Source organism: Heterodontus francisci, chromosome 2 (genome assembly GCF_036365525.1).
Source record: "Heterodontus francisci isolate sHetFra1 chromosome 2, sHetFra1.hap1, whole genome shotgun sequence".
Taxonomy (NCBI): domain Eukaryota; kingdom Metazoa; phylum Chordata; class Chondrichthyes; order Heterodontiformes; family Heterodontidae; genus Heterodontus; species Heterodontus francisci.
In genome coordinates, this window is record NC_090372.1 from 142,788,118 (window position 1) to 142,807,885 (window position 19,768).

General features: G+C 42.4%; 1 protein-coding gene across 8 annotated transcripts in view; it reads left to right on the forward strand.

Moving 5' to 3' along the window:
- Positions 1 to 478: 478 nt before the first annotated feature.
- tpk1 (thiamin pyrophosphokinase 1) overlaps positions 479 to 19,768 on the forward strand; it is a 439,182-nt gene continuing 419,892 nt past the window's right edge. Inside the window, exons 1-2 of one of the 8 annotated variants that reach the window (XM_068011518.1) lie at positions 616 to 922; positions 4,973 to 5,047. In XM_068011518.1, the coding sequence (XP_067867619.1) occupies positions 5,042 to 5,047 (6 nt within the window). In that variant the 5' untranslated portion in view covers positions 616 to 922; positions 4,973 to 5,041. Of the gene's footprint in view, positions 549 to 615; positions 943 to 4,972; positions 5,048 to 19,768 lie in introns of those variants that run through there. The other 7 variants (XM_068011480.1, XM_068011453.1, XM_068011499.1 and 4 more) reach the window with 7 other exon arrangements.

Sequence of the window (19,768 nt, forward strand, 5' to 3'; positions counted from 1 at the left end):
GGAGGATTAGCTATTGGGAAGTATCAGGGGAGCAAATAAATGTGAGTGGAGTATGTTACAAGAGTCATAAGTTAGCATTACATAGTTGTAATTTGGTATCATAAACTTTCACATAAAATCCTCTTCTAAGCATTTAGTGAAAGTTGTTATTTAGTTATAAGAAGGAATGCCAAAGTAACAATGGAAGTACTGATTAACAAAAACAGAAAAGGTGTCATGGCACTTCTTTCAACCACCTACTTACCAACTGACTGATGAAATATTGTTAGCTGCTCACATTGGTGGGGTGGCCACAAGTCTGTACATGGGACAGTAATAATAATTTAGGATTTAATTTTTTTCTTTGATTAATAAATTGAAACTTCATTAAGTTTAGCCACCATGCACTAAAACAGTAGTTGGACAAAAAAAAAAGGGCATTTCCTGTTACAAACCAGAGGACATTGATTTAAGGCGATTGGCTAAAGAACCAACAAGGACATGACCAACAGTTTTTCACACAGCGGGTAGTTACGATCTGGAATACACTGCCTGAGAGTGTGATGGAGGTAGATTCAATCAGGGCTTTTAAAAGGGAACTGGATAATTATCTGAAGAGAAAAAAAAATTGCAGGGCTACGAGGAACAGGCAGGGGAGAGTGGGACTAGCTAAGTTGCTCTTGCAGAGAGCTGGCACAGACACGACGGGCTGAATGGCCTCCTTCTGTGCTGTAACCATTGTATGATTTGACATTTGCGGAGACGCCAGTTTCAGGACCAATACTTGTGTGTGTGTGTGTGGGTGACTGTGTAGGGCGCTGTCCCGATCCGGGCAGCACCGTGAGGAGCGGGGGAGGGGCTTCCGACCGGAGCTGGGACCGGGAGAGGGAGAGCAGCCGGCGAGAGGAGAGGAGAGGAGCAAGGTAGAACACAGCACAGCTATGTGAGTAACGCCAACTGATGGTGAGGACGGAGCCCAGGCCTCGGCAGCACCGCAAGCGGCAGTGGGTGGATTCGGCGGGCCTGGGTGACCCGAGCGTTGTTCACCGAGTTTGTCCCGTACTGTAATGGAAAAGCCGCTTTAAAAACCCGGCCTTTGGCAGCGCCGGAATTGAAATAAGGCCCGGCTCCGGGCAGCGGAGAGAGGAGCCGGGGGCGGCGGGTGGCCTCGGGGAGTTGTTTGTGCAACTCCTGGGAAACTAGCGCTTGGCTGCAATAAACATCTTTAATGTAAAAGTCCAAGCTTTTCACTCACGCCAGTCACTTCAAACATGTTGCACCTGTTGTGTATTTCCCCCCTCTGTTCCTCTGCAGCTTATCTGCAAATGCTCGTTAGGTTTTTCTACTCATGAGTTAAACAATTACATCGTACTTTCATTTCTCTGGTGATATTTTAGAAACTTTGCATTTCTTTAAGTGTAAGTCTTGAGTTGGAGTAAAATATTTCCGTTCAACGTGATTGCAACTGCAGAATTCTGCATTAATTCATCTGTTTTTTTCTCACTTTTTTTTACTAAAATTAACAGATAGGAAAATCTAGTTATTAATGTTGCCATGTAACCACTTCCTTAAACGAGTGCTTCTCAAACTTTTTTGGTTGTAGGGCCCTTTTTCATAGTCATTTATAGAGGTACATGAGAGTTATTTATGGCGCAGAAGGAAGCTATTTGGCCCGTCGAGTCCATGCCAGCTCTCCATAGACCGATTCTCCCGCTCGATCCCCATAGCTCTCTAAGTTTATTTCCTTCAAATGCCAATTTCCTTTTGAAATCATTGTCTCGGCTTCCACCATCCTCATGGGCAGTCAGTTCCAGGTCATTACCACTCACTGCGTAAAAAAAAAAATTCTTCCTTACATTCCCCCTGCATCTCTTGCCCAAAACCTTCAATCTGTGTCCCCTAGTCCTTGTACCATCAGTTAATGGAAACAGTTTTTCCTTTTCTGACTTATCTAAGCCTGTCATAATCTTGTACACCTCTATTAAATCTCCCCTCAATCTCCTTTGCTCTAAGGAGAACAACCCCAGCTTTTCCAACTTAAATTTGTAACTAAAATCCCCCATCCCTGGAACCATTTTGGTAAATCTGCTCTGCAGCCTGTCAAGGACCCTCACATCCTTCCTCAAGTGTGTTGAACAGAACTGGACGCAATACTCCAGTTGGGGCCTAACCAGAGCTTTATAAAGGTTAAGCATAACTTCCCTACTTTTGTACTCATTGCCTTTATTTATGAGCCCCAAGATCTCATATGCTTTGCTACCAGAATCTCAGTGTGTCCTGCCACCTACAAAGATTGATGCACATGCACCCCCAGATCCCTCCGTTCCTGAACATTCTTTGGAACTGCGCCATTAAGTCCATATTGCCTCAGCCTATCCATTCTGTTGAACTGCATCACCTCGCACTTCTCTATTAAATTTTATCTGCCACTTGTCTGCTCATTCTGCTAGCTTATCCATGTCCTGTTGCAGGCGATTCATATCATCCTCACTGCCACATATCAACAGAAAATTTTGAAATTCTCCTCTGTATTCCAAGATCCAAGTCATTTATATATCGCAAAAAAACGGTGGTTTTGGGACTGACCCTTGGGAAACATCAATGTCCACCATCCTCCAGTCTGAAAATTAACCATTTATCACGACTTGCTGTATTCTGTCATTAAGCCAATTTTTTCTCCAATTGGACACTAATCCTACTTTTTGGTGAGCCTCAATTTTGTTAACCAGCCTTTTAGGTGGTATTTTATCAAATGTTTAAAATTGATAGACAGCATCCACCGCATTTCCTTCATCAACTTTCTCTGTTACTTCATCAAAAAAGTCAATTTGTCAAGCATGATTTGCCTTTTACAAATCTGTGCTGGCTATCCTTAATTAACTCAAACCTCTCCGAGTGCCTGTTGATTTATTTTTCCCCCCGATTATTGTTTCTAAAACCTTACGCACCATTTATGTTAAACTAACTGACCTGTATTTGCTCGGCCTGTGCTTACACCCTTTCCTGAGTAAGGGTTCAACTGGATTACTAATCACAAATCCCACACCCACCATGAAAATGATCATACTCATAAGAGCCTGATGAAGTTGTATTTACATGGTCTTACTTTGAGTTTAAGTAGTGTGCAGTACCAAAATATAAAAAAAACCCTCCTTTAAACAAGGTTGAACCGACTATGATAACTGCAGGTCTACCTGGTGATCATCTGCCGTTCTCAGCGCTCCTCCATGCATGCTGCCCTCTGAGATGATACACCCACTCTGTGCTGAACATATGGCGGCCACACTCCTGCCGAGCTTGCCACTCATTTGTGTACTGATCGACCAGTTTCCTAGAAATACTAATTTTATTGTAACAGTGCAGCCTTACTTATTGTATGGTACTGACTTGTATCTCCGCTCAGCTCTGTCTCTCTTGGCTCATGGATGGGTACTTTCCTTGTGCACTTTAAGTTCCCAACTCTCAAGTCCGCTCCGTAACACTCTGGATCAGTTGCTGCTTCTGCTTCAGGTCTGTCCACTCTGATTTCCTCGGTTCAGCTCTGTTCGGGAGTGAATTTCCTTTTGTTCATTTTTGAAATGGGTTTGCTAAATATACAACAATTTATTTTTGGTAAATTTATTGATGGAAAGAATTTCAGCTTTTATTTCTTGGCTTTAACTGTTACGTTTTGGTTCCAATCATGTAAAACGTGAATATAATAGCGGTAGTGAATATTTGCTGTTTTGAAAGTCACTGGGCTTGATGGGAGGAAGCAGTTGTAACTGAATTAATATGTTCATAATATACACACATAAGAGAGGTGATTTATTCAAAGTTGCTGCAAAATTTAGAAAAAAATACAGATTCATTTGCCTTTCTGATTTGCTTCTTGTACCTGCATGTTAACTTCAGTGAACAGGCATGTTAATTTCTGTGATTGGTGTACAAGGACACCCAAATCCCTCGGAATGACAACATTTACTAGTCACTCATCATTTGTAATATTCTGGTTTTCCATTCTTCCTTCCCTACAGTAGAACCACAATGCACTGCTTGATGTTGCAATTTTGACAATGGGCCATACTATGTTTATTTGAAATACTGATGATCTCCTAGTCATTCAGGAGTAATTTACTTTTTTCCAACATGGCAACATTTGGAAACCTACGAACAACAATTTTTTGTTTAAGCTTTGTTCAGAATTTTAACTTGCTTCAAAAGTGGGAGGAGCAGTAATTGTGTTAGATGTCCTCTGACTGCATATATGCTGATTCTATTCAGGGTTCTAGCCTGAGGTTTGACTTCTAATAAGTACTCATTGAGCCATTTAGTTCAACGATGCCGTACCAGTAAATCATGTTTCATCAAGCCTCTGTGACAGAACCAACGTGTGATTTTTTTTTTTAAAGTGATATGGTTCATTTTACTGTAAGTGTTGCCTTGTTACCAAGGTCATATGAGAGATTTTGAATCTCGAAATATTTTAATACCCATGTTAAATAAGTCTGATATGACCTGCTTAGAATCAGAGTTTTAAGTGTAAGCACGTCCCCTTCTTTTGAATCCGCTAACCCATTTACCTTTCAAATGTGGGCTCAGGAACAGACGTGCATTCTTGCGTATGGGTATCTTCATGCTGCGATATTTGTACCAGATTAACTAATTAGTTGTTGACCCTTCTTTATGAAACTACCATTCATACACATGCGAGTGTGTAATATGTTGTCAACCAGCATGCATCTCAACAATGCATGGAATAGGCAACTTACTTGCATTTGTCGGGGCTGCAGGGAAGCACAGGCAGACTGCATGCCTGAGACTGAATGGAAAAATATGCTGCCTCATCCTCTTCACTGTTTGCAAATAATAGCTTTCTTGAGACTCGTTTATATGAGAACTTATAAACATAGAATTTATATTTTACTGGAATTTTGGTACATCCTTTCACGCTGTTGTAGCATCGTCTGACAGGGATTTGCAGGCATTGAAATTACTATGGTTTTTTTCACAGAAAGCATTTAGTTTCCTCCTTCGGGCACGGGAGAAAATTGGAAGAGGCAGACTGCAGCATTCAGATGGGATGATAGTGAGTCAGAAGTTGATGACTTGTTGCCGGAGCAGTATCTGCACAGTCGAAAGAAGCATATACCGTTAATCTTCACAATTCTGTGGACAGTTATCATAAATCTATGGGTTCTTGTATGCATCTTTGAGAAATGTACAATTTCTTTTGGAGAGCCATTCACAGACTAAGAATGGAATGACAGTTCTCTGATGAAATTGCAAACATTCCAGAGCTGTTTGTTCCATGCCTCAAAGCCTCTAAATGCACTATGAATGCCCCTTCATCAGCACATGAAACACTGCCCCCCCACCTCCCCCCCACCCCAGCTCGCACAGAAAGGTTTTCCTAGGCAGATACTTTGTCCGCTGAACAGCACAATCTCTTGTGCACTCTTTGCCCCCTTCCCATACCCATGATCCTTCCCTTCTCCTCAATGTTTTCTCCTCCCTTTCCTCCACCATTTTCACCCTCCCTATCCACTCCCTCCCTCTCCTCTCTTTATTTTCTCATTCTCACAGAGGATATTGCTGACTGACTTAGGTAGTCTTGTACTTGGAGTAGGCAAAAATGGACTGGAGGGATCTAGATGAATTGTGGGAAGCGATAGGCATGAGTTGGGAAAGACCTTGGCGAGGAAATATTGCAGTTGGCACCCTTTCAACTATGAAAGATGATGGACATGCAGCAAACAATCCATTTAGATGGGGTGTCTTCTTTTGATGCACTTTTGCTGATGGCTGTGAAGGCCAATCCTTGAGAGGTAGGTTCTGCCACAAGTGCAGCACATGAAGCTGCCAAGTGACACTGAGTTGCTATTTTTGACGTTGGCGCCTGTAGCCAAGCTGCTGCAGCTACTGGTCATCGTGGTAGTGCACACCAGTCCACAGGATATATCGCCATTTCTCTCTTTCACCAGCTAGTGACACTCAAGTGCAATAGTCGACGTTTAGGACCTTCATGTCACGCTTGCAAGCATCCTTGAAGTGGAGCTTTGGGTGCCCCACTGGTCGTCTGGCCCCAGCTACCTCCCCATACAGAAGGTCTTTGGATATGCGACGTATACCATCCTGCGCACGTGTCCGATCCACCAAAGCCGCCTCTGTTTGGTGTGCGCCAACGCAATTGTGAGCTCTGCCTTTGAGAGGACAGCCACATTTGTGATTTTGTCCTGCCAGGATATACCCATAATGCGCTGCAGAGAGCTAATAGAAATTATTGAGCTTCTTTTCCTGGTAACTGTAATTCACCCATGTCTCACAGCAGTACAGCAAGGTGCTGAGAGCACAGGCCTTATAAACAATCAGCTTGGCCCTAAGGGTCAGCTTGGTGTTATCCCATGCGCATTTCGCAAGTTGGCCAAAGGTGGTATCTGCTTTCCCTATGCGTGTATCGAGCTCTGCATCAAGGGACAAATTGTCCATCACTGTGGACCCAAGGTAGCAGAATTTGCTAACCACTTCCAGTGAGGTGTTATTTAGTGTGATCAGGGGCAGAGATGCAACACCTTGTCCCATGGCCATGGTTTTCTTGACGCTTAGAGTCAAGGAGAACAAGTTACATGCATGGGAAAGACAGTCCATGAGTCTTTGTAGCTGAGTTTCCATGTGAGCGACTAGCGCAACATTGTGTAGAGAAGTTCTTTGATCAGGACGTGATGGGTTTTTGTCTTTGCTTTCAGCCTTGATAGATTGTAGAGCTTGCTGTCTACTAGTGTGCAAGTAGACTCTTTCCATATTTTCAGGGAAGGTGGCGGTCAGGAGCATGGAGAAGATGATCCCAAACAGATTGGGGCTAGGACAGAACCCTGTTTCACTCCATTCTTCACTCCGAGACTGTTGAAAGTGGAGCCATCAAACTGTACAGTGGAGAGGAAAGGGAGGCTAGAAATAAGGTAATTGATGAGGGTAGATGAGCGTTGATTGAGCTATAATTTAAATATAGTGTGCCGTTCTGGGCCCTGTGTTATTGGAAGAATGTTAGAGGTTTGTACTGATAAACTGGAGATTATCTGTACAAGAATGAAGAGGGAAGTTTGAAGAAAACCGTGCATTAGTAAAACATGGGACAGAGTTATTTATTTTCGATTGTGCGTCACGAACCATTACAATAACTACCATTTTGATGTGTGCTATCTCTATTGTTTCCTGAGGAAACCTTTTTTGTTAGCTGATCAGGTTTTAATTCCAACTCTAGTATTACAAGTGCCACTTATAATGTAACAAACATACTTGTGTTTTTAGATTACATATCCCATAAAAGTAATAGTTTTGTTTAATAATTCCTTTGCTTTATACAGCGCTTGAAACTTGCATTAATTTTGTTTAAGGTGTAAGATGTATTTGAGATGGACTTACTGGAAGTTTCTGATGGAAGCCATGTGAGACGTGGGTGTGATCTATGTTGCAATCGATGAGTTTGGCCCAACATGGGACTTCATGGAGGGATGTGACTAGTGGTGTTCCGCAGGGATCTGTGCTGGGACCTTTGCTCTTTGTAGTATATATAAATGATTTGGAGGAAAATGTAGCTGGTCTGATTTAGTAAGTTTGCGGACGACACAAAGGTTGGTGGAGTTGCGGATAATGATGAGGATTGTCAGAGAATACAGCAGGATATAGATCGGTTGGAGACTTGGGCGGAGAAATGACAGGTGGAGTTTAATCCGGACAAATGTAAGGTCTAATGCAGGTGGGAAGTATACAGTAAATGGCAGAACCCTTAGGAGTATTGAAAGGCAGAGAGATCTGAGCGTACAGGTCCACAGGTCACAAAGTGGCAACGCAGGTGGATAAGGTAGTCAAGAAGGCATACGGCATGCTTGCCTTCTTCGGTTGGAGCATAGGGTATAAAAATTGGCAAGTCATGCTGCAGCTGTACAGGGCTTTAGTTAGGCCACACTTAGAATATTGTATGCAATTCTGGTTGCCACTCTACCAGAAGGACGTGGAGGCTTTGGAGAGGGTACAGAGGAGGTTTACCAGGATGTTGCCTGGTCTGGAGGGCATTAGCTATGAGGAGAGGTTGCATAAACTCGGATTGTTTTCACTGGAACGACGGAGGTGGAGGGGCGACATGATAGAGGTTTACAAAGTAATGAATGGCATGGACAGAGTGTGTAGTCAGAAGCTTTTTCCCAGGGTGGAAGAGTCAGTTACTAGGGGACATAGGTTTAAGGTGCGAGGGGCAAAGTTTAGAGGGGATGTGCGAGGCAAGTTCTTTACACACAGGGTGGTGAGTGCCTGGAACTTGCTGCCGGGGGAGGTGGTGGAAGCAGGTACGATAGCGACGTTTAAGAGACATCTTGACAAATACATGAATAGGATGGGAATAGAGGGATACGGTCCCCGGAAGTGCAGAAGGTTTTAGTTTAGGCAGGCATCAAGATCGGCGCAGGCTTGGAGGGCTAAATGACCTGTTCCTGTGCTGGACTGTTCTTTGTTCTTTGTTCAAAATTTGCATGCATCATTGAGGGCCTTAAGTGAGAAAAATATCTACTGTGGAATGGTGATAACAGGAAGAACCTTGTTATTGAAAACACAATAGTTGAAGTTCAGCGATCACCTTTATTTTTTATTTTATCCTAATCCTGACGGTGTCCTCACCAAAGAAAATAAAATAACTTCAATTGAGTTGGTAGAGCAAGTTGTTTTGGATGTAATGTACCGTTTTCAAGAATAGTTAGTAAACCTTACTGATAAACTAAGCTGGACACACTGCTTTGTGTCAGATTGTGGGGATATGCATACTCTTTCTAATGCTATTGCTATTCTGCACTACATTAGATTTGGAAACATAGTTGCAGTTCATTTGAGACATCAAGAGCGTTAGGAAAGGAGTCTAGATTTTCATAACTGTTCTTCCAATAGTATCCCACCTTCATTATAGAAGGTAATAGCTCAACATGTGATGTAATTTCAATAGTATAACTTTGGTCTATTGCTGTCATTGTAATATTTGGTTGTTTTCTGCTAAACTACAAAAATTGGTTAAATTAATGAAAAGTAAATTTTAAAGAAAATTTTGAGGGAAAAAACCCAGCTTTACTCGATGCCTGATTTTAGCATTTCAAATCTACCAAGTAAGGTAACAGAATCTTATGTTCAGGCAATTAAGAATCTGGTTAGATACTCGGTTTGATGTATCACAATACTAAAGGCATGAATTTGATTGGCAGAATGGTCTTACTTTCTCTTGACCATTTTTATGTTCTAATGATCATGGCAAGTGTGGTTCCATAAAGTGATTGTGTGAACTGTTTATAAATTAGGTTGCCAGCTTGCTAACTGAGTTAATACCATGCGGCGTGCTGGTAAGAGACTGCATGTCATCAGTGCGATTACAAAAGGGGGATAAAAGTCACGTGTAGACAGTGAGGAGCCATACGTACAATGCTGTGTAGCTCTCCAAAATAAAGGAAAAATGTCTACAACATTTTTCTTTACAACGATATGTTCTTTTACAAGGAGCAGTCAAGGGAGTTCGGTAGTACACTCTCAATCAAACTGCAATCTGTAGAAAGAATTGTCCAAGGTTGCTGGGATTTTTCAAGGTTTTAGTGTGACAAAATGAATATTATCCATAGATCTAAAAGCCATAGCATCTCCGTTTTTAAAAATGAAACCAGTGCCATCTCATGGCTTCTGGAGAGAAGCCAGTGATACCTATACTACAGAACCAAGGCTGCTAGTTTTTGTTCAGGAAAATCAATTGTGTCGAACCATGTCAGTAGAATTTGTCCAACACCTAAGGGAGGCGGTGGTGTAGTGGTAATGTCACTGGACTAGTAATCTAGAGGTCCCACCACGGCAGATGGTGAAATTTGAATTCAATTAATAAATCTGGAATTAAAAAAAACTAGTCTAATGGTGACCATTGTCGATTGTTGTTAAAACCCCATCTGGTTCACTAATGTCCTTTTAGGGAAGGAAATCTGCTGTCCTTACCTGGTCTGGCCTACATGTGACTCCAGACCCACAGCAATGTGGTTGACTCTTGAATGCCCTCTGAAATTCCCAAGCAAGCCACTCAGTTCAAGGGCAGTCAGGGATGGGCAAAAAATGCTGGCCTGGTCAGCGACGCCCACATCCCACAAAATTAATTTAAAAAACACCTAGTGTGGGTTGCAATTGCATTATATTGCTAGACCCAGATAAGATATCATTTTGGTCCTCATTAAACCCCACAGCAGTTATCTTTGTGGCTTGTGTCTGTAGGTTGTAAAGAGTATCGAATTCAACCTTTATCTGATGGCCATATATGGGTAGATACAGGATATATAAGGGTATGGTCGCATAGTGGTTATGTTTCTGGAGTAGTAATCCACAAGCCTGAACTAATGGTCCAGTGACATGAGTTCACATTCCACCATGGCAGCTGAGGAACTTAAATTCAGTTAAGTAAATCTGGAATAAAAAACTGGTATTAGTAATGGTGACCATAAAACTACCCAGTTTTCATAAAGACCCCATCTGGTTCACTAATGTCCTATAGGGAAGTCCTTACATGGTCTGGTCTGCATGTGACATCAGTCCCACAGAAATGTGATTAACTTCTAACTACCCTCAGAAATGGCCTGTCAGACCACTCGGTTGTGTTCATGAAGGTGGTACAATTAGATTTGGGCAGTAAATTATGGATTTGCCAACATCCCATGAATGAGTTAAGGGGAAAGAAAACTTCAAAACAGTTGCCTGTCCTTGAAAGGGGTTGGGTTGAGTTTTGCACATTGCACGTGTCGGGCAGTTCACACTGTTTTGCTGGGGCATGGGTTAAATTCCGCTCTAAATGTGTGAATGCGTAATTTAGAAAAAATACTGTATTATGTTTTCATTGAAGAATAAGACTACTTATTTGCTTCTGGAGCAACACACTCAAGTTTTGTAAAGAGAATTCCAAAAGGTTTTCCTAACCAGTTGTCAGCTGTGGCTCAGTCGCACACTCACCTCTTGAGTGAGAAGATTGTGAACTTGAGTACAAAAATCAAAGCTGACACTCCAGTGCAGCATTGAGGGAGTGCTGCACCGTTGGCGATCCTGTCTTTCAGTTGAGATGGTAATCTGAGTCCCCCATCAGCCCCCTCAGTACTATTTTGATGAAGAGCAGGGGAGTTACCCCCAGTGTCCTGGCCAATATTTATCCCTCAATCAACATCACGGAAACAAATTATCTGGTGTTATCACATTGCTGTTTGTGGGAGCTTGCTGTGGGCAAATTGGCTGCTGCATTTCCTGGCGCAGTGGTTAGCACTGCAGCCTCACAGCTCCAGCGACCCATGTTTACTTCTGGGTACTGCCTGTGCGAAGTTTGCAAGTTCTCCCTGTGACTGCATGGGTTTCCGCCAGGTGCTCCGGTTTCCTCCCACAGCCGAAGACTTGCAGGTTGATCGGTAAATTGGCCATTGTAAATTGTCCCTAGTGTAGGTAGGTGGTAGGAGAATTGAGGGAAGGTGGTAGGGGATATGGGATTAATGTAGGATTAGTATAAATGGGTGGTTGATGGTCGGTGCAGACTCGGTGGGCCGAAGGGCCTGTTTCAGTGCTGCATCTCTCTATGACTATTACAATGATGACTACACCTCAAAAATTACTTCATTGGCTGTAAAGCACTTTAGGACGTCCTGTGGTTGTGAATGGTGTTATATAAATGCAAGTCTTTGCAGAGTTCGTTTGATTAACTTCTTACAAATTGGTTCCAGACCTGTAGCACCATATTTGGACTGTACAATATCTCAGCATTACTGCATACTTATGTAAATAACTTTATTTGTGAATAAACTTGCTTAATAAATTCTTGTTTAAAAAGTGTCTGGCATATCTGATATGTATTTTGAAGTGACATGACCTGTTGTGGCATTTGCCAGCTATCCAGTCGCTGGTTTCTAATCAGGAGGAGGATTGCTTGCCATTGAGGGATGCTATTTCCAATTTTACAAAAGCACAACATAGGAACTGGAATAGGCCATTTAGTCACTCATCTGTTTCCCCCATTAAATGAGATCGTGGCTGGTCTGCAATCTAACTCCATATACCCGTTTTTGCCTCATATCCCTCAATACCTTTGGTTAACAAAAATCTGTCCTCAGTTTTAAAACTAACTGTAGATGTAGCATCAATTTTTGTTTTATTTATTTGTTAATGGTATGTGAGCATCGCTGGTGAGGCAACGTTTATTGCCTATTCCTAATTGCCCTTGAGAACGTAGTGGTGAGTTGCCTTCTTGAACTGCTGCAGTCCATGTAGTGTAGGTACACCCATAGTGCTGTTAGGAGAGGAGTTCCAGGTTTTTAATACAGTGACTGAAGGAAAGGGGATATAGTTCCAATTCAGGATGGTGTGTTGCTTAGAGGGGAACTTGCATGTAGTGGTGTTCCCATGCGTCTGCTGCCCTTGTCCTAGAGGTTGCAGGTTTGGAAGGTGCTGTTGAAGGAGCCTTGGTAAGTTTTTGCAGTGCATCTTGTAGATAGAACACATTGCTGCCACTGTGCGTCAGTGGTGGAGGGAGTAAATGTTTATGGTGTTGGATGGTGTGCTGATCAAGTGGGCTGCTTTGTCTTGTATGGTGTTGAGCTTTTTAAGGTTTGGAGCTACACTCATCCAGGCAAGTGGATCAGGCAAGTAGTCATTGCCTGGCACTTGTGTGGCATGAATATTACTTGCCACTTATCAGCCCAAGCCTGAATTTTGTCCAGGTCTTGCTGCATGCGAACATGGACAGTTTCAGTATATGGGGAGTTGCGAATGGTGCTGAACATTGTGCAATCATCAGCAAACATCTCCACTTCTGACCTTTATGATGGAGAGTAGGTCATTGAAGCATGTAAGTTCCACAGTAGGACTACTTTCCATTCTCGATTACCTTCTGCTTTATTGCACTTATCCACTGGTTATTCAGAATACAAGTACAATAGGTTAAATTTATTGCAGGCCGTACAGACGTTTGATAGGTATAATTAGGGACCTTTATACAAAGTCTAGTGAGGCATTGGAAGATACTGAAATAGTGTGGGTGTAATCATCAAACATCTCCACAACGCAAATAGATGCCATTGCTAGGATAGAGTTAGTTTCCAGTTTGTAAGGTGATTCCAGTCAGCATTAATTGGGTGATGGTGCTCGATATCTTTGCACAGGAGACCAAAACTGCTAAGGGAACATGTTCACAGTTAAACAGAACAGAGGACAGTATGTGTTGAATCTGGGAAAGGTAATGGAAAGTTCAGGAAAAGTGGTCACTTGTGCTCTAATGATAGGTAGGTGCTTGCCAGATAGGCTGCTGATCTTCATATGGTTAATTAAGTTGAAGTATAAACCTCATGTCACATTCTGACTTGTTCTTAAGATACATCACCCTGTTTTTCATTCAGATTCTTGCAGCATTATTAGCAGAGTGTCAAATTTAAAGGATGCAGTTGGTCACAAAGATTGTAGTATTTGTAGAAAATAGTTTTAAAAGTAATTTTCAACTTTCCCAATGTGACTTGGATTTTTAGAAGTCCCTAGCCCGTGAAGAACTCGAGAAAGAAATAAGATTAATGCAGGATGTCAAACACACTTCTGCTCAGTATGGTTTTCATATTGGACATGCCTCAGAAAAGAACATGATAGTTAATTGATCCAGTTGCATTAAAGGAGAGGGCAAGAAAGTATGTTCTATCAAATCTTTTAAAAATGAGGGCAGCATGGTTATGATTTTTTTGAGGGAACTGCCATTAAGAAATTCATTAGTCCTTTTTTGTCAGCGGTCCAGCAAGGAAAAATGGTGTAATTGCAGGTAACAGTCATTTACTTCAACCAAGTGTGATGCACATATTTTTGTTTATTTGGAGAATACGCCCAGCTGGCATTCCTGTTACTGCTGGTTCACACTCCTTGTTTTGAAGAATGGATATTATCAAATTGAAGGGGAAAGTGACTGACCAAAGAGTTTTATTTGCAGCTTGTAACTGGGAGTTTAGAAAATTCACCAGCAACCTTCCAATGGAAAACAGAAGTATGCTTTTCTGGATCACCTAATCTCTGTTTTCAGAGGATAATATGAAAAAGAATATGAAAGAACTGCATTAAATCTAATTTTTTCTGAATTGAAGTTAGTTCCTGCAAGTTGTAAATCTTGGTGCATGTAATTTCAGGAATGGATATTGATGGATAAAGTACAGCCTTTAATGTTGTAGAACAGAGAAGGTGAAAGCCTTTAAGTCCTTGAAATGTGTTGGTTGCTCTTGATGGTTTGTAAAGAACTGCTGTAAGATTGCTCGGCTGTTAACATTGACATGCTATTTAGATGCTACTTATAAAGGCTGAGAACAAGTGGTAGAAGCTAGAAGTGGAACACTGAATCTGTTTCTGCAATGGGACAATAGAGGGTGTGAGTGCTTTCCAGTGATGGCTAGGATGATCCTTTAGGGCAGGGCTTCTCCATCTTTTTTGCTTCTGAGGGTCCCCCTCCTGAGTTATAAAATTCAGTGGACCCCTGTAACACAACATAACTAATTTTTAAGTGTGGCTCCTGTCACATACTAACAGTCAATAAATTTGTACACAGATCCTACAACATACAAATCAGATTGATCACGATATATGATATGCATCTAAGCTCCAGACTCGCTTCGCAAAACGAAAGGTCAACTTTTATGGCCACCCGCACCTCATTTGAGTGCGAAAATGGACTGTGAGCTCCAGACTCTTTCTTACCCATAAACTCGGGTGAGGGGGGTGCACAACCCCCTAGAGGACTTTATGTGCAAATTTATTGACAGTTAGTACGTGACAGGAGCCACATTTAAAAATTAGTTGTGTTACAGGGGTCCACGGAAATTTTGTAACTCGGGGAGGACCCTCAGAAGCAAAAAAGATGGAGAAGCCCTGCCCTAAAAGATCATCCTAGTCATCACTGGAAAGCACTCTCCCTCTACCGTCCCCATTGCAGAAACAGATTCAGTGTTCCTCCTCTAGCTTCTACCACTTGTGAAAAGAAAACAAAGTTGCTGTCTGTTCAGAGCCAAGTGTCTGACAGTAGTCACATAAATTTGCTTCGATATGAAAAACTGAAAATAGTAAGAGTTCAGAATGCTTCAAAATTGTAACTATCCCTAATACAGTTCTGGAACTTTCTCTGGAGGCAATGGTTATCATGAACACAGAGTCATCGAGTAATTTATGGCACAGAAGGAGGCCATTCAGCCCATTGAGTCCATGCTGGCTCTCCGTAGAACTATCCAGTCAATCCCACTCCCCTGCTTGATTTAGTCGCCCTGCAACTCTTTTCAAGTCACCATCCAACTTCCTTTTGAAGTCATTGATTGCCTCTGCTTACACTATCTTGTGGGCAGCATGTTCCAGTTCATTACCACCCACTGCGTAAAAAAAAAAGTGCTGCTTCATATTCCCCTTGCATCTCTTGCCCAAAACCTTCAATCTCTCTCCCCTAGTCCTTGTACCATCAGCTAATGGGAACAGTTTTGCCTTGTCTAACTTAAGCCTGTCATAATCTTGTACACTTTTATTAAATATCTTCTCAATCTCCTTTGTTCTAAAGAGAACAACCCCAGCTCCTTGTAACTAAAATCCTCCATCTCTGGAACCATTCTGGTAAATCTCCTCTGTACCCTTTCAAGGATCCTCACATCCTTCCTAAAGTGTGGTGACCAGAACTTGACTCAGTACTCCAGTTGGGGCCTAACCAGAGCTTTATAAGGGTTCAGCATAACTTCCTGGCTAGTTAACTTAGAATTAAGTAGTAAAGAAGGAAACTGAATCAGATTCAAATATTTGCACGTAACGAAACCAAAGAGCTTAGATTTATATTGTCCCTTCGTTCCGACCGAGCTGGGAACAATGCACTGTCAGTTCAGTCCCATTACTTCACAAATCGCAGCATATTATTAATTAGCCAAATTAAACACTTTATTCGCCCCCAGAATAAAATACACCAAACCAGGTATCTTTAAACAACAAATTAATTATTTATAAACTAAATCTTAAATACTATTGAGATAAACCTATGTCTAAAAGACGTTATAACCTCTTATTTCTCCTAACGCTAATGCACACACATATACATTCAAAACCCAATGGTTAACCGGTTTTAAAATGGTGTTTTAAATTCGAGCTATTTGTTAGGAATAATAAAATAACTGAGTTGTAAGTCTTGATTGGTTACGATCCCGGGGCGCTGAGGTGTCCGAGTTGAATAGTCAGATGCCACTCGAAGTCTTCAGGCGAGTTTGACAGTGTGTAATGGATAGGCGTTCAAAGCACTTCAGTTGCAGCAGGGTGTAGGCCTGGGCAAATAGTATGGAGACCCTGGGTTGCCCAAGCATCAGGACCCCACCTTGGCATTGCTAGTATTGTCCAAGGGAAAGGGGGGGGGGGGGGAAAAACGTACTGTTTGGTACCGTTTGTGCTGCAGGAGTTGTCGGAAAGCTATCTGATAAATAACAGATAACCACCAGCGGGATTCCACTCTGGATTTTCTGTCGGAAAACTAATACTGCTGCAGCATCTCCACAAACTTTTGTGTCTCTGTTAGAAGGAAACTGTTCCTTAAGACATGCGGGATGCAAACATAGTCACTTTGTACAAAAACATGGGAAATCACAGCGATTGCAACAATTACCGCGGCATCGCCTTGTCAAGTATTGTGGGGAAGGTCTTTGCTTGCATTGCTCTGACTAGATTGCAGACTCTGGCATCATACATCTTTCTTGAGTCTCAGAGGGGCTTCAGAGCTGTCAGATTGACCATCAGCGTGATTTCCTCAATTGGACGATATCAGGAGAAGTGCCTTGAGCGGCACAGACCACTCTATATTGCCTTCTTAGACCTCAATATGGCCTTCGATCTTGTCAGCAGAGACGGACTGTTTAAACTGCTGCAGAAAATCGGCTGCCCTTCTAGAGTCCCAGGCACGTTTCTTCTTTCCATGAGAACATAGAACCATAGAAAAGTTAATGCACAGAAGGAGGCCATTCAGCCCTTCGTGTCTGCGCCGGCTGAAAAAAATCTAGCTGTCTAATCTAATCCCACCTTCCAGCACCTCATCTGTAGCCTTGCAGGTTACAGCACTTCAGGTGCACGTTCAGGTACCTTTTAAATGAGTTGAGGGTTTCTGCCTTCACCACTGATTAGGGCAGTGAATTCCAGACACCCACCACCCTCTGGGTGAAAATGTTTTTCCTCATGTCCCTTCTAATCCTTCTACCAATCGCCTTAAATCTGGGCTCCCTGGTAAATGACCTTACCGCTTGGGAAAACAGGTCTTTCCTGTCCACTCTATCTACCCCCTCATAATTTTGTATACCTCAATTAAGTCTCTCCTCCACCACCTCTGTTCTAAGGAAAACAGCCCTAGCCTATCCAATCTTTCCTTAAAGCTGGAACTTTCAAGCCCTGGCAACATTCTTGTAAATATCCTCTGTACACTCTCTAGAGCTATTATGTCCTTCCTGTAATGTGGTGACCAGAACTGTACACCATACTCCAGCTGTGGCCTAACCAGCGTTTTATACAGTTCCAGCATTACATCCCTGCTTTTGTATTGAACATGCACAGTTCCGTCAGTTACACTGGAGCAACATCAGACGCTTTCAAGATCAGCAGTGAGGTAAAACAGGGCTGCGTCCTGGCGCCAACTCCCTTTGGCATATTCTTTGCCATGCTGCTATAGTACACTTTCGGCGACTCAAATGCGAGTGTCCACCTGCATACCAGAGCTGAAAGCAAGCTGTTCAACTTGGCAAGACTGTCGCTAAGACCAAAGTGTGTAAATTCCTAGTCTGTAAGTTACTGTTTGCTGATGACACTGCGCTGACATCCCATCATGAAGTTCACTTGTAGCAGCTTGTAGATCGGTTCTCCCGGGCCTGCAAGGAGTTTGGACTGACAACCCGCGTCAAAGTTATGGGCCAGGATGTAAGACTCCGCCTTCCATCAATATCAACATCCTCACACTGGAGGTCGTCAACAGCTTCACATACCTTGGATCAACTATCACCTGAAACCTGTCCCTTGATGCCGAGTTCAGCACCAGAATTGGCAAGGCTGCAGCTGTCATCTCAAAGTTGAGAAGGCGAGTGTGGACCGACAGCAAACTAACTGAAAATACAAAGCTCCGCGTGTACCAGGCTTGTGTTCTCAGCATCCTCCTTTATAGGAGCGCAGCATGGACAACTACTGCCAGCCAAGAAAACCGGCTGAACAGCTTCCATCTCCGCTGCTTCAGATGAATATTGAGCATATCGTGGCAGGACAGAGTGCTGAATACAGAAGTACACCAGCATGCAGGGATCCCCAGCATGTTTGCCCTCTTGAATCAGCAGACATTCCATTGACTGGGACATGTGAGCCAAATGGATGACTGCCACATCCCCAACGACACGTTCTATGGTGACCTTGCTATCGGCATGAGACCAATAGGTCACCCACATCTGCGATACAAGAATGTCTGCAAGCAAGACCTCAAGTTGACCAGGACCGGAGTCCTTGCTGCTCCCAGAGTTCCTGGAGACGAGCAGTCAGGATGGGCATGGAAAAATAGAATGACCAGATGGTGTAAAAGAGAACCTGGCGGAAGGAAAAAAAAATCAGTCAGCCTTCAGGCCAACATTATTTATCTGTGGTAGGGATTGTCACTCACGAGCCGGCCTCTACAGCTGATGTTCAAACCAGAAGTGATATACACTCTCGAGATGGATGGAACCGTCATAATAAACTAAACTATTGTTCACTTAGTCTGTTACAGAAAGCTAGAGTAAGTACTAGCAGTTGAATTTCCCAGTGATAATTGCATCTCATTCATTCGTAGCTTTACAGACAGAATACCACAATCATTAAAGTTTTGGTTTGAATGTAACGTATTTGTGACACAGACACCAGTTTCCCACGCAGAGACAAACTTGAAACCAAACAAAACCACCCCAAGAAGTTGACAGCACCTATAGTGAAAAATATGTTACTCTGGAGTGATTGTCCAGGCTGTAACTTAATAGCATGGTTCAGAGGACAGTAGTAAATGCCTCTCAACCTTTCCTACCATTAATGGGATAATCTGGACACCTTGATTTAGTTAACTACCTAGCAATCAGTTCTCGATGTCCATTATTCTGTTTGGAGTACACTTTGAAGTTCAGATGATCCAAGTCTGGAAAATAAACCTTAGTGCTTAATAAAGTCATCTGAATCTGAGATGGTTGTATTTTTATAGTGCGTGCATATGTATGTTTGTTGCATTTACTGACTCACTGCAAAAATAAATCCTGAAAAATCAAAGGAGTACATTTTAAATAGCCATCAAGCAATGAGTTCAAGGCAGTAATGCAGACCAAAAAGTAATAAGATGGTTACTGCTTGCACTTTGTTCATATCTGAACCTGCAGATTAGATTAGTATGTCAGGTATTGGCTGCCAAGTTTGTATATCAAACATCAGTGAGTATGCTTCAAAAATAATTAATTGACAGGAAAGTGCTTTGCCAAGTCCTGAGGATCTGAAAGATGCTATATGAATGCAAGTTCTTTCTAATACAAAAGCAAAATACTGCAGATGCTCGACATCTGAAATAAAAAGAGAAAGTGCTGGAAATACTTAGGTCAGGCAGCATCTGTGGAGAGCGAACTGGGAACCGAAGTGGGAACTTTTCCCAGTTATGAAAGATCACAGACCTCAAACGATAATACTGTTTCTCTCTTTCCAGATGCTGCCAGACCTGCTGAATATTTCTAGCATTATTTGTCTGTCTTTTTTTCTA